The sequence below is a fragment of the Drosophila persimilis genome, unplaced genomic scaffold (genome assembly GCF_003286085.1).
Source record: "Drosophila persimilis strain 14011-0111.01,24,50 unplaced genomic scaffold, DperRS2 tig00000000-arrow-pilon, whole genome shotgun sequence".
NCBI classification, from domain to species: Eukaryota; Metazoa; Arthropoda; class Insecta; order Diptera; family Drosophilidae; genus Drosophila; species Drosophila persimilis.
This window is the reverse complement of record NW_020825288.1, coordinates 10,149,731-10,164,343: the sequence shown is the minus strand read 5'-3', so window position 1 is coordinate 10,164,343 and position 14,613 is coordinate 10,149,731. Positions and strand designations below refer to the sequence as shown.

At 45.5% G+C, this 14,613-nt stretch overlaps 3 protein-coding genes across 9 annotated transcripts; 1 reads left to right on the top strand and 2 right to left on the bottom strand.

The window, feature by feature from the left end:
• The first annotated feature begins 1,021 nt into the window (after window positions 1-1,021).
• On the top strand, window positions 1,022-5,986 carry LOC6588616 (ras GTPase-activating protein-binding protein 1). Of its 2 annotated transcripts, none has more exons than XM_026984341.1 (4): window positions 1,022-1,128; window positions 2,913-4,453; window positions 4,519-4,769; window positions 4,836-5,986. In XM_026984341.1, the coding sequence occupies exons 2-4, from the start codon at window positions 3,019-3,021 to the stop codon at window positions 5,241-5,243; spliced, it is 2,094 nt and encodes a 697-aa protein (XP_026840142.1). In that variant the 5' UTR covers window positions 1,022-1,128; window positions 2,913-3,018; the 3' UTR covers window positions 5,244-5,986. The 2 variants fall into 2 exon arrangements, with proteins under 2 accessions (XP_026840142.1, XP_002013157.1); XM_002013121.2 differs by having other exon boundaries at window positions 1,022-1,521.
• A 2,386-nt stretch (window positions 5,987-8,372) lies between these two features.
• LOC6588615 (ribonucleoprotein RB97D) lies at window positions 8,373-10,913 on the bottom strand. 6 transcript variants are annotated; one of them, XM_026984335.1, is made up of 6 exons: window positions 10,741-10,913; window positions 10,061-10,091; window positions 9,681-9,988; window positions 9,358-9,608; window positions 8,717-9,307; window positions 8,373-8,654 (listed from the first exon to the last, which is right to left on the bottom strand). In XM_026984335.1, the coding sequence occupies exons 3-5, from the start codon at window positions 9,920-9,922 to the stop codon at window positions 8,736-8,738; spliced, it is 1,065 nt and encodes a 354-aa protein (XP_026840136.1). In that variant the 5' UTR covers window positions 9,923-9,988; window positions 10,061-10,091; window positions 10,741-10,913; the 3' UTR covers window positions 8,373-8,654; window positions 8,717-8,735. The 6 variants fall into 6 exon arrangements, with proteins under 6 accessions (XP_026840136.1, XP_026840141.1, XP_026840140.1 ...); XM_026984340.1 differs by having other exon boundaries at window positions 9,681-9,985; XM_026984339.1 differs by having other exon boundaries at window positions 10,061-10,156; window positions 10,741-10,856.
• A 1,484-nt stretch (window positions 10,914-12,397) lies between these two features.
• On the bottom strand, window positions 12,398-14,164 carry LOC113567375 (heterogeneous nuclear ribonucleoprotein 87F). Its single transcript, XM_026995021.1, has 4 exons — window positions 14,051-14,164; window positions 13,045-13,615; window positions 12,577-12,996; window positions 12,398-12,498 (listed from the first exon to the last, which is right to left on the bottom strand). Exons 1-4 carry the CDS (start codon window positions 14,096-14,098, stop codon window positions 12,398-12,400), a joined length of 1,140 nt encoding a protein of 379 aa, XP_026850822.1. The 5' UTR covers window positions 14,099-14,164.
• Between the last annotated feature and the right edge of the window lie 449 nt (window positions 14,165-14,613).

Below are 14,613 nucleotides of genomic sequence, written 5' to 3'. Positions count from 1 at the left end.
ATGGATCTACAAGAAGAATTTTTTATTATTGTTGAGACAACATTAAATTGTTACAATTGTTAAATAATTTCACGATTTAATGATTGCAGATACATTTAAATTTTTATTGTAGGTAATTTGTCCATGCTAAATCCTTGTACAATATAATATTAGCGAGTGATACACTTGGGACAAGAAAGACGATCTCTAGCCAAATTAATAGATTGGGGAGAAAAAATTTCCGTAATCTAGTTATATCAAGCAGTAACTAACTAGAGCAGGCGCAGCTGCTGCCGGCTTAGGGACGACATAGGTACAAAAAAATAACAAGAGCTATCATAGATAAAGAATAGATAATGAAATGAGAGCATGGTGCTGAGCGAGCAGAGACAGAGGTACGCTTACGTTACGTTAACTTAGTGCAATGACCAAAATAGTACAGAACATGAATTGATATTCAATAGGAAGATAGTACAAAATTTACACTCGGTCTTCGCCCGAACAATTATTATTAGTATTATTTTCCGCTGTTTAATTCAAGTTGTTATCCTGGTTTAATAAAGGGGATTTAAGTGGGCTAAGTTCGTTTTTCATCGGTATGTTTGCGGTATTTTGGAGGCTTAGTGTGACCACTGCTGCTCTCCCCTGCGACGAAAAAATGAGTCGTAATTTGGAATGCGCTATAAAAAAGGTATGGATAACAGGCAAAAACAGCCAAGGAAAATTGGAAGGCTCGTACGAACCTCACCTCGCGTGTGGGGACAATAAACCTCGAAGACAAAATGTGGAGTCAAGGTATATTAGGCAAAAGAGGTGGATTTTACCTTGCACTCGTTGCATTTTCTGGGCCGTATTGCCAATTGTCCATACCTTCTTTCCTTTCATTATGTAGGAAATGTGTAATTACCGTGTAGTTGCCATGTAGTAACTTGAGCAAATGTTAAATCAGTAAAAGCAATATTTATTAAGTAAAAAGCTTGAATAAACATCCGGAAAGAACGTCGGCTCTCTTCTACACTTGACCAATTTGCGTTTGCGATTATTTTCTACACAAATCTGACAAAAATAACGCATTGTAACTTAATTAACCAACAACTGTGATCGCCAACATCGGAAAAAGCAAACGTAAAGCACGAGCGGAATTGCCAAGTTAGTTATTATATTCGGAAAAATTTGCAACAAAGCAAAGCAGACTAAGCGACTACTTGAAGCCAGCCTATCTTCGTGTGTGTGCGTGTGTGCTCGTTAACAAAACTAAAATTTTCAGTCTCACTGATTTAGTACAGATATATTTCAGCTTTTCACGAAAGTAGGCCGCGAGCAAACCCTCCCTATCGCTCACCAACCATTTCTCCCGTGCTTCAGCTTCATACAAAATTCTGTGAACCAAGTGCTCTTCGCCACAGCAGCAGCCACCAAGTGCAAATTTCTTCGATTTCGGACAATCAAGCAAATCCAACCACTCAAAAGCAATACCTAGTGCATTAGAAACGTTCCCAAGTAGACAGACAACAGCAGCAGGGGCCTTCAAACGTCGCAAAGGTAAGCCCAATGCCGGTCCCGGCGACTGCGACGGCCTCATCTCGTGTGGTCTGGTCGGTCTAGAAAAGTAGCATTTTTCATTGGGGTGGAACCCGCTTCGCACCGACTGCAATCAGGAAAAAAAAAAACATTTCTAAAACTAATTTGAGGACAGTTCAGTTTTTCCGCCCTAGCGGCGTTTTTATCGCTTCTGTTTGGTCTATTCATAACCTAAAAATGTAAAAAAAAGAATTTGTTTTTGTTAATTTGTTTAAGCACTGGTCTTCATTTATCGCTTTCTTTGTTCTGCCTACACACGCGGTTCGCTGGCAAAGAGAATGAGAGAGAAAGAGAACAAGAGAGTGGCGCGCTCATAACAGTATGCGTGCGTGCGGTCTAGGTTATGTGTGTGCGTGTGTATTTGGCGGCCTGAACTGCATTATTTGGTTTGCTTCCGAGACCTGTTATCTTCAGTTCATACTCTCAGAAGGGGAAGTGTGGGGATCCCACAGATTTGCACATTCTGTGACTTAACTACGGTTATTATCACTCATTAAAGGCAAGATTTAAGGAAAAATATCGCGAATTTCCAGGAATCTTCCGCGAGTTCAATGATATCGCGACGATACTCTCATACATGTCCACCCTTTCACGTCTGTGTGTGTCGGTTTACAGTAGTCATCGAAAGCGGCGGCACAACCTTGAAGAGCAAACATAACCTAAAATACTCTGCTTGGCTCACGCTCCCCACCGCTACTTTCGTTGTCGCTGTGTGCATGAGGTCATTTACTCGGAAAGTACACGCACACATACAAACTCATAACGGCCGGGGAGCGGAGTCCTTTGTGTGGGTTTAGATCGTACGAGTCGGAAGCACGTGTCAAGCCAAATATCCTTCAGACGCACACACACACAAGGAATGCAACCACACACAACACCGAGAATTGCGGTGACAGCTGCACTCTGTCTTACTTGCACGAAGTTTCCCATTTGCGTGTGTGTGTGTGTTGTGCCACGAAAGTGGGTCACACTGCACCGCGCTGCGTCGGTTTTATGTGCACTGCCGCAAAATCAGTTCCTTATAGGTGACCCTTTGTGTCACAGTAACTTCTCGATGTTTCGGTCTAAAAGTCCTCACTGTACTGATTGATGAACACATACTCTGTGGTTGTATGTGTGGACTGCTTTTAATGTAAACTGATACGAACACGCCCACAACGTTTACCGTTAAGGCAGCTGTTGCGGCGACCTGTCCATCTCTCCCCGTCCTGCTTCCCAAACGGAGTAGCCCTTACCTCTGCTCTCAGTTCTTTTTTAAAGGAGACCGAGTCGAGAAATCCACACCGCCCCTGTTTATTGTCAATTATTGAGATATATTTTGATAAAACTGCCATATATTTGCATCGTTTCAGATAAAATAATTTAATACCGAATACGCATTGTGTTGAGACTCCATAGCGCATTACGAGCAGCAGAAGTAACCGAAGCCACTGTCGATAGCTTAAGAGGACCCTAGCAATGGTCATGGATGCGACCCAATCGCAGCAGCCTTCACCGCAGTCGGTGGGACGCGAGTTCGTGCGTCAGTACTACACGCTTCTAAACAAGGCGCCCAACCACTTGCACCGCTTCTACAACAACCACTCGTCGTACATCCACGGCGAGTCGAAGCTGGTGATTGGCCAACGCGACATCCACAATCGCATTCAGCAGCTGAACTTCAATGACTGCCACGCCAAGATCAGCCAGGTGGACGCGCAGGCAACGCTGGGCAACGGCGTCGTCGTCCAGGTGACTGGAGAGCTCTCCAATGACGGTCAGCCAATGCGCCGCTTCACCCAGACCTTCGTGCTGGCCGCTCAGTCGCCCAAGAAGTACTATGTGCACAACGACATCTTCCGATACCAGGATCTGTACATCGAGGACGAGCAGGACGGTGAATCGCGATCGGAGAACGACGAAGAACACGATGTGCAGGTGCAAGTGGGCACCTCTGCAGATCAGGCCGTCCAGGTCGTGGGAGACGTGGCCCAGCCGGCACCACAACAGCTTCCTGCCCAGGCTCAGGTGGTGGTGGCCCAGCAGCAGCAGGTCGCTTCCGGAGCTGCCGGAGGTGTTGCGCCGCAGCAAATCTTCTACCCTCTACCGGCTGGCGGCACCACTGGACGCCCTCATGCTGTGTTGCCACCAGCCCCCCAGGCGGCCGCCGTGCCCTTGCCGGCCCAGTTTGCAGCTCAGCAACAGCCCATCCAGAACGGAGTTGTGTCGCACGAGGAGCTGCAGACACAGCAGGTGCCACCCCAGGCCTTAGTGACGCCCAGTGTCTCGCCTCTGGTGCAGCAGCAGCCGAATAATGTAGCGACAGTCTTGCCTTCGACAGTGGGCATCGTGCCAGTGCAGTCCACGAGCTTCCAGCAGTCGCCTCTGGTGGCTCCTCAGCTCATTCAACAGCAGCAGCAGCCGGCTCAGCTACCGCCACAGCAGCCCATTCAGCAGCAGCCTCTGCAGCCGCTGGTGGAGCCCGAGGAACCCGTGAGCACGACCATCGTCAGCCAGAGCATTAACGAGATTCCACCTCGGCAGCAGCAGAAGCCCCCCACTCCCGTCGAGGACTTCAAAACGATTCACGAGCAGCAGCAGCAGGAGAAGTACGAGGCGGCCAAACAGCAGCAGAACGAGCCCAAGACCTACGCCAATCTATTCAAGTCCACCTCCTCTTCGCCCAGCGGTTTCGTCAACGCTGTCCTGCAGCAACAGCAACAGCTTCAGCAGCAGCAGCAGTCGATCAACACGTACACGTCCTCATCCGCAGGTGTCGGTAGTGGAAACGGCCAAGTGAGCTACTCGACCACAGCTTCCTCGTACAACAACACCAATGGAAACTCGCGTCTGGATAACGGCGGACCACTGCCCCAGCGGAATAACTCGATCAGGAACAACAATAAGAGTGGTGGTGAGTTCTGCTCCCCGTTTTTCTGGAGTGAATTTCCTATTACCACTCCCGTTTATTTTGTACAGACTTTGAACAGCGTCGTCCGAGCAATTCTCAGCAATTCGGTGACAATCAACAGCTGTTTTTGGGCAACATACCACATCACGCAAGTGAGGAGGAGTTGCGTGAGCTATTCTCGCGCTTCGGAAACGTGTTGGAGCTGCGCATTCTGTCCAAGTCTGGCAACAAGGTGCCACCGGGCATGCGCAGTCCCCTGAACTACGGCTTTCTTACCTATGACGATCCCGAGGCTGTGCAAAAGTGCCTGTCCAACTGCGTAAGTAACTTGGAATAGATAGAATGTGACGGATGCACTTATTTTGAATTTGGAATTCCTATGCAGCCCCTGTACTTCCCTGAGAACTCGCCCGATGGTCAAAAACTCAACGTGGAGGAGAAAAAACCTCGCATTCGTAACGATATGGGCCCACGTCAATCCATCGGAGGCAATAGCCTGAACAGCAACATGGGTGGACGTCTGGGTGGGAATAACGGACCACAATCGCGACCAATGGGCAATAACAACAATGGGACCGGTGGTATAATGCGCAACAACGCCGGCGGCGGTGGCAACAATTTGCGCACTGGAGGAGGAGGTAACGGAGCCCCACGTCTGGGCGGCGGGGGCTTCGGGCCACGCAACGACAACCGAAGCGGCGGGGGTAGCAGTCAGTCCAACGGACCGCTGCGCGGTGCCGGCAACGGACAGACTGGTGGTGGTGGTGGCGGTGGCAACTACGGCCGTCGCTAAAGCAGGTGTCGCCAGCCGCCAGTGCAGAAACAACAGAAACACCAACAACAACAACAACAACAACCCAACGTTTAGAACATCGACTTCTTCCACAATGCAATCAATTAAATACATTCAGCATCGCATGCATCCACACACACTCACAAACCCACACACAGGCATACACACAACAAAGTCAATCAGACACCCTGTAGTCGGATCAAGAAAAAGTAAAAATGTAAGAAGAGCAACAACAGAACAGCTTGCTTCAGGCGTATGCGTATAGCTGCACAAATCAAATGACACAAGCTTCGGGGCCTTAGTCCCTAACATTAGTTCAATTGGGTCTGAGCCCGCTTATCAGCCAGTTCGTGCCAAAAGAAAACCAAAATTTATGTGCAAATCTTTGTTGTGAATCGAAAAAACCAGAAAGGCCCCCATCTTTTCACCGCACTCAATGTGTATTATGTTTAAGTCTCAGTCATGCAGCCCACACCACAATCATACTCAATCATCCACACACACGAAACAAACACAAACACACATACAAACACATATTAGCATAAATTTAAATCTTAATTTGAGCTCTCGTTCGGCTATCATCTCCGAAATGTAACCCAAAAAACAACCGAAGTTTGCATGCAAATTGGCAAATCAGAAAGGATGTGGGGAGAAATGCAAATCTTTTTCGTTTGTTTGTCATTAAATACCACATTTACTTAAGCTAAATGAAGAGGAAATAAAGAAAAACTTAAAGAAACTTAGCTAAAAATAACAAGAAAATACAAAAACAAACAAAAAAATGAAAAACATTTGTAAAATGCAATAAAAAAGAGCAAAAGAAAGACTTGAAAAAATTAATCTAAAAATGAAACAAATGAAATGAAAAAAAAAAAAAATGTAAAGAAGCAATAAGACCAGCAGAAAGAACAGAGAAACAGGAAGCAGGAAATCCATTTAGTGCAGATACGAAACGAAGAAGAGAGATGCTGCGCCCATAGTCCGCCGCATTCTAGAGAGCCTGCAACATTTTGCTACTTAAATTTAGTTTGCCACACTTTAAAGCTATTAACTAACTAGCCAGTCTGTAGAGGGATTGAATGGAACAAATGTGGAGCGTGTGACGGCCGATGCGGTGCCGGCGCCGCAGCATGGGCGTGGCAGTGGCAGTGGCAGAGTTCGTGATCAACGATGGACTGCGTCGGTTTTCGTTTAACTGTTTGCTATTTCTGTTGTTCTGCAACGAGTTCAGTTCAAGATCGTAAACCAAACTAAGTCAAGCAGCAACTTAACGATTTGGTGTTTCCAACGCAGTTGTGAACTAAAATTTAGTACATATTTTTTAAATAAAATCAAGAAATCCCAAAAAAAGGAGAAACGAATACAAACAAAACCTATTGATAGTCTTGATAGACATAGAGACAGACGAACACACAAGCTACTAACATTTTTCTCAAGGCAAAAAAAGCAAACATGTAACAAAAAGTATATACAAAACATATATGTAACAAATCATATAATTTAATGTTAACTTTTAGACTTACAAGAAATCTAAATATACATAAAAAATATATATATTTATATAACTGCAGCCACAAGCGGTGGAAGAGCCACGGGAAGAGTGGACAGTGGAGGAGTGGAGAAACTAAAGCCTTTCCGAATTGTATGAGAACCTTTCGCGTTTCGCCGCAGGCGTCTGAATATTTCATTAGGTTATTCTTGATTTGTTAAAGTTAAAATTCTCGATTCGTTGGGAACATATCATTTTATTTGTTGTGCGGCAACATGCCCAGAAACTCGCTCTGGAGCTCTAAATACTATTTTCCACCATTATTTCTAGTAATAGTAACCCCCACACACGCACGTTTGCCAGACAAACAGACAGACAGCCAGCCAGTCAGCCAGTCAGACAGCACTTGTAGCACTGTGTTGTAAGGGTCTAAAGCAATTTTAGTACATTTTCCGTAAGAAGAAAATGTTAGTGTTCAAATGTTAGCTCAACGACCAGTGCTACTAAAAAGTGCTTCCCACAACACAGCAACACAGTTTAGACATTTGCAGACACCGATCAGAGGTACTAATAAATGAAATGAATGAATAAATGTATCTTAAGAGTTATACGAATTAAAGAAGAATACGAACCAACGGAGGTAACCATGCTCATTTCTAATTAATCGGAGATAACACATAGAGGATGTAGAGGAACACACTTAATTATAATTTAATTTATATGTACACACATTACAAATACAAATAATTATAATAATAATAATAATAAAAGAAGAAAGATTCACGTGTTTACCAGAAAACCTATGATTTGTATTATTATTTTGTTCAAGTCTCCCTCCCTAGATCCTTCCTCCCCTACCCTTCCTACCTAACTACTATAATCCACGTACACTTTTGATATTTAAATTCGAATCAAAGATTCTGGTGAATGCGCCATTGGCTGATACAACAAACACCAACAAATCAAATGAAATCAAATATTGAATCAGAGAAATACAATACACCACAAACGTAGAGAAATGATTATTTTTAATTACGATTACCAACACGTTTGTTGCGAGTCGAGTGATTTTCCCTCGCATTCGAGATGAACAAATTGAGCATTTAGCATTTAATGAAATCGATGCGCACAAGCCAAGCAATTGCAAGCAATTTGCATAATTTTAATCAATTAAAAACAAACTCAAAGAACGTGTACTAGTAGTAGCCCATTTCTAATCCAGAGTCACAAACAATTCAGTGGTGCGTTTTATAGCGATTCAGATATAAAACAATTACGCAAATTAATTCACTCACGCAATACTTTATGTGAAAATGAAAACAAACATAAAACAAAAAAAATCCAACAAAAATAGTTTAAATAAAGAAAGAGTTTACGGTTTTAAGTCTCAAAATGTCTGCGCACAGCGTGTCTAATCAATCTCAAGGCGAGGGAAGACCTACATAACTTAATGGATTGATCTGAAGTATGTAGGTATCGTTTTATTCTCCTCATACAGGTCTTAGCTTAATGACACTTAACTTAATACCACCCCAGACAAGGGCTTTCAAATCAATCTCCAGGCGAGGAAATGTTTACGTAATGTAATTAATTACTTTAAAAAATGTGTATATGTAGCTGGACTAAACCTTTTTCGTTGATTTATATTTTTAATTTGTTTATTATATTCTGAATTTCTTGTAATATTGGTTACATGAAAAATTAATCTACACGGTCCTTTCCTCAATCGCCTTGCGAGAGAATGCATCGCTGTTAGGTATACATGTAACCCTTTTCATTTCCTGTTCTCTTAGAGATTGTCGTGTAATTCGGTGTATTCAACAAATATTTAGCAAATAAGTGGAACCAATCAATGAATAAATAATGAATGTGTCGCTCCCATGAAGCGAATGTGTGCCACGGCCGCCGACTTCCTTACATGCCTGTAATATTTAGGTACGGGCGTAGAACAAATTAGTAATCAAATTAAATGAATTTACCCTACCGTACGCGGGCAGAGAGTCTCAGTCGAGCGAAGGAGATGTCTTGAAAACGTTGTTGTTTTCGGTGGACCACTTATTGTCCGGAGCAATAGCCGCATCGCCTCCGGCGCCAACATCGACCACGTTATCTATAGTCCCTGCTGAAGAAGCAGCAGTAGCCGCCTGTACCGACTTGTAATCATTGATGGGACGCTGATTGGTCGGAATCTGGTAAGGCTTTGGCATCCATTCGATGAGATTGCTGCCCCCAGACTGTTGTGCCGTATTGCAGGCAGACTGAGGGCCCTCCCTAGCCCCAGGGGCGATGGGATTCTGTACGGCATAGAAGATGTGGGGCACTGCTGGTATTATGTTTGGGGTGACATACGAGGCCCAGCCATTGATATAGGCTGAAGGCGGCAGGCTTGACTGTGCCAAAAACGGATTGAAGTGTGGATTGTAGCAGTTTCTGTCCATCACGGCTGGCTGCGGTGGAACGTAGCCGGCGCGGGCCGCACCGCCCATGGGAAAACGAAGGCGCTTGCCAGGATCGGGTCTCTGAGTTGACTTCTTCACTTCGACCGTAATAAAGTTGATGACGTGCTTGCTCAGAACTGTGATCAGAGGTTAAAGAGTATCAATAAAATGTTGCTGAGATACCTACCCAACGCTCTCTCGGCACTGTCGATATCCCCGAACTCCAAGAAACCGAAGCCCCGCTTACGCCCGGTCTCCTTGTCTATCAGCACCTTGACGCTCATGACGGTGCCAAACTTCGAGAAATAGTCGCGAATCATGGGCTCGTCGTGACAGTCCTTCAGGCCACCCAGAAAGATTTTGTTCGTCTGGCCATTGCCCATTCCTGGAGGCTTGTTGAACTCCAGCCGCGGCAAGGCGGGCTTGGTTTCTACAGTCCTGGACAAAGGATCGTGTTGAGTAACCTCCGCTGTCCCGGCGCTGAAGCTGTTTTTGTTTTTTTGTACTTACTTGCAATCAATAATGTGTGGGCGGGTGCTCTGCACATTCTCTACTGAGCCCGGATCAACGAAAGTGACAAAGCCGAAGCCGCGCGAGTGGTTGGACACGGGGTCGCGCATGACCACGGCATCGGCCACTGCGCCGAACTTAGAAAAGAACTCGCGCAAAGTTTCCGGAGTAGTCTGCGTGGGTAGCCCACCTATAAAGATCTTGCGCAAGTGCTCATCGTTTTGGATTGCACTGTTTGCCATGTTTTCAGTGACTTCCGCATAGGTTAAGTTGGCCTTGTCACTGCTTCCTGGAACTGCCTGGCGCTGCTGAAGAAAAAAGTTCACATTTTCAGGGTAAATTACATGCCGTGGCCGTTTGTACAGAAACCAAATATATACCTCTTGCTTGGTGAGCCAGAGACCATCGAAGCTGCGTTTGTTATTCATTTTTGTTTTAAAACCGAATGGATTGGGATCAAATGCAGATAAACTAGTCTGAAGTGTAGCGAGAAAGTGAATGACGGGAACCGATTGGAAATGAAAAGATTTAAACGTCAGACGGAAAGAAACCTGCAAGTCAGTTAGCTTGAACAAATACAACCCTGGGCCGGCCCTATTTTTTGTCCTATCGAATGTCAATGAAGGATTCGATAAATTGCTTTCAAATTTGAATATTCCTACAGAAAGGGTGTAATTACTGAAGAATCTCTTTTCCCACGTTTACTTACGCACCGTTAAAATTAATTTGCAACTTGAAAGTCACTTGACTAGTGGATTGGATGGATTGTTGTGGATCGATGGTCAATGCACAGAGTTTTGATCCGAAATTTGCATACCATATACAAAATTGTGTCGTTCGGGCTTGTATTTTCCGAGATTACGACTGGACATTACCGAAGTCAGTAGTTCCGTCCTCGTGTTAACACGAACAAAGTATATGTAATGCCCAATGCCATGTAATCGCCAAATAAATAGGTAAAATGCATTTTTATTTGTGGAAATTGTTTGTTTATTCAGACGTAAGCATATGTACGAGTAGGGTATATGGAATACATGGGTTAGTAATTACCTGGACTTACCTTCGGGGTAAAATCACTGCCAACCAGATTCCAAAGTGAATCCAAGCTTCGCTCGCTCTGGTGGCCGCTGCAATCTTTTGACTTTTCGGAACCGAAGTGCAACAGAAGCGACGGATTTCGAATTCAGCGCAGGAGCAGGGGCATCCATCCAGCCCAGCCAGTCTTGCAAAGAAATACGTAGTGCATTAGTACGCAGTCTGCATTGTTTGTATATGAGTTTAGTTTGACCGGTTGTCTGCCACGCTATCTAGGTTACCCTTGCTACCCTGGTTTATGTCACTGATCGCCTTATCGCCTGCGCCTGTTCCGCTGAGATGTGGCTCTCGCCATCAGTCTCGCTGTCAGTTGGGGGGGTCGTTTCGGGTGGGGTGGGTAACATTCAGTAGAATTTTATTTTCTTTTCGCCTTTGTGGTCTCGTAACGAACTAATTACAGATTATGTTTTGTTTTTGGATTTCGATTTGTATGGATTTCTTGTGTATCGTAGCATCTACTTCTTAGGGTCTAACAAAGTTGGTATGTTTCGTTTATACGAGCATGTTGTTTGCTTGCTTTCATGTAGGTCTAGTGGGTGTTACGGCAAAATATACACACAATTCTAACTCATTAATTACGAGTACTCATCATTAACAAGACTTGCTTAAGTTGCTCCGGGAATTGGGGTAGTATTCTCTTGAATACGATACGATATAAATAATATAAAATTTCTTAAATGTACAAAATGGTATTATAAAATATGGTTCTATTTGATTCTTTGTAATGCGCTCATCCGCTACAAAATACGAATTGAAACATGAACATTACATCTGTATACTATATCTGAGGGGACCTGCCGCAATGGCGATCGCCTTCAACGAGCTACACAATAAAGTCAGTGTAAAGGTACTCTACCTGGCGCAGCCCGTTCCCAACGAGATTGTTCGCTGCATTGTTCTCGTTTCTGTGGTAGTCAATTTATCATAAAATAAAATGTAGTTTAGTATATTTTGCGTTTTTTTGTTTGTTTGGTTTTTCTTTTGTTTTCGTTATCGTTTTCTTGTTAATATAGTTAAAACTAAGCGTTCAAGGTTCTTAAAATCCTAAACATGAATTGATAATATTGTTGTTTATAAAGAGAGACAGCAGCAGTCAAGCTGTCGACAAGTGGAGTGAGATTGGTTTTCTTTTGGCTTGTTGTGGCTGGATGTGGCTCTTATCAACACACACGGTACGCGGTTCTTAGCGGATTCAGGGGTTTGAGGGCTGAAAACTGCATATCTGATCGAGCTGGCTTGTTTGCTGTTTTCTTGCATTGTATTTTTTGTTCGGGTATTTGTCTGCCTTCACTGACACACTCGCGCCCACACAATTCTCACTGTCACTGATTGCCTGCCTCTGCCTCTGCCTGTGCCTGTGCCTGTCTGTGTCTCTGTCTGCCTGCGCCTAGACTGCCTGTTTGTCTAGCTTGAAGCTTGAACTGACTCTCTACGTGATTACCTATTTGCGAGAAAGGAGAAAATTTGGCATTAGCGGTTTCAAGAGTTCAGCGATTCACATGAATGGTTTTTGGCTAGCTGCAACGACGAAATATGTACGTATCCGAGCGCTTACACACATACGGAGCTTCGGGGACAAGCCCGTCCGGCTCAAATCAACTCGATTACCATATTTACCTTGTCTAGTAACGTCTATTGCCGCCGCCCATGTTTCCACCCTGACCGCCTCCGCCTCCAGTGTTGTAGTTGTTGCCCCCGAAGCCCTGGCCACCGCCGCCGCCTCCTTGATTTCCACCTGCAAGGACAGAAGATGCTTTTGTTAATTGATTTCCCGAATCGTGTTGCACGAACGTTGACTCACTTTTGTTGAAACCGCCTCCACTACCGCCTTGGCTGTATGGAGCAGGCCGGCTGTTGCCAAAGTTGTTGGTCCGCTGCGGGCCGCCACCATAGCTCTGCTGGTAGTCATTGCCAAACCCGCCGCCGCCACCGCCGTTGCCTCCCCAGTTTCCGTTGCTATTTCCGCCTCCATAGCCCCCGCCACCGCCACCGTTGTTCCAGCCGCCGCTGCTGCCCTGATTGTTCCAGGGACCACTTCCACCGCTCTGCTGATTCCAACCTCCGGAACTGCCGCCCTGGCTGCCGCCAAAGTTGCCATTGTTGCCGAAGCTACCGCCACCGGCGCCCCAGTTTCCACCGCCGTTCTGGCGGTTGTTGCTCCAGCCGCCGCCGCCTTGGCTTCCACGATCCCCTCCGCGACCGCCTGTGCGTCCACCGGGGCCTCCACGGCCACCACCACCACCGCCGCCGCCTCCACTGCCACCTCCACCACCAGCGCCTCCGCCACCACCTTGACGATCCATATCTTGCTTGGCTATGGCCTTTTTCACGTCGAGGCTCTTGTTCTTGATGGTGTGGGTCTTCTGGAGAATGATCTTGTCAACGGGGTCGTAGTCGTCGAACTCGATGAAGGCGAATCCACGCTTCTTGCCGGTGTCCTTGTCCGACACGATGTTCACGCCCACGATCTGGCCAAAGTCCTTGAAGTACTCTCGCAGGCACTCCTCGTCATGGTCGTCGCGCAGTCCACCCACAAACAGCTTCTTGACTGTGGCCCCGGCATTGGGAGCATCAATCTCCTGGCGCGGCACAGCACGCTTGGGCTCTACGGTGCGTCCGTCGATCTTGTGCGGACGCGCGTTCTGGGCATTGTCGATCATGTACGACTGCGAATAGGTGATGAACCCAAAGCCACGCGACCGCTTTGTCTTCGGATCCTTCATGACGACAACATCGACGATGTTGCCCCATTTCTCGAAGTGCGCCTTTAGGCCATCGTCCGTGGTGCGGTAGTCCAGACCGCCGATGAACAGCTTGCGCAGCTGCTCCGGCTCGGTAATCTGCTGCAAGAGTCAAGAACGTTGTAAAAAAAATAACAAACAAACATAAGCAATTTTCAGGTACAGTCGCAAGTGAAATCAATACAACAAAGAAAAATGCCGCCCGCCATTTTCTTTTTATTTGCAACGCCGCGTCGATGTGTGTATATACATATAGTATGTATGTTTGCATGTGTGCTTGTGCGTACATGTTTTCTGTTCTCTCGCCTACAGCCGGTTTCGTTGTTCTTTTGCAAATTCGTTGCTTCTTTCGAACGCTTTGAACTTATGCCGTGTCACTGGCCGGCCTCAAAGGCCCGAGGATCGGAGCCACATACACGCACACACACGTACATATTCACATTAAATTCTCCGAAAAAACCGCGTGCAAAATTTGCAGTGCATTGTCGGCATTGATATTTTTTCACGATAAAAACTTCGCAATCCTGCGCTTACCTCATCGTTGTCGTCGTAGTTGCCGTTGGAGTCGTTTAAGTCTGCCATAGTACTTTTATTTGCACAACTGCACAAGTTGGAAGCAAAAAACTTTTCAATCACTTTTTCACTTTCTTCAAGCAGACGCCCTAGAACTGTATAGTGTGACCGCAGATTTTGTCAATAATAAATACGCTTTGACTCTCAGAAATATACCGAAATATACGTCACAAATTTTATGGTATCACCTTTTGACGTCATTTGTCAAATGATCAGGAATTCGATGATGATTGGGACATCCCAGAAAACCAATAAACGTGCGTTTTGCGAGAGTTCCGCAAAGTGCTCGCAAACGAGCTCGCAAGCGAGCTTTTGTAGGTACGATATGGTTTTGTATCGTAAAACTCTCGCAAATGAGATCGCAAGCGAGCCAAAAATGAGCTCTACTTCTTGTTTTGATATTATTATATATCAAAAACGACTCCCAACCGATATCGCAGAAGGCTCGCAAACGATTATTTTGCGAGCTATCATAAATGATACCTTCACTGCCACAAACTGAACGACACAAGTATCATATTTCT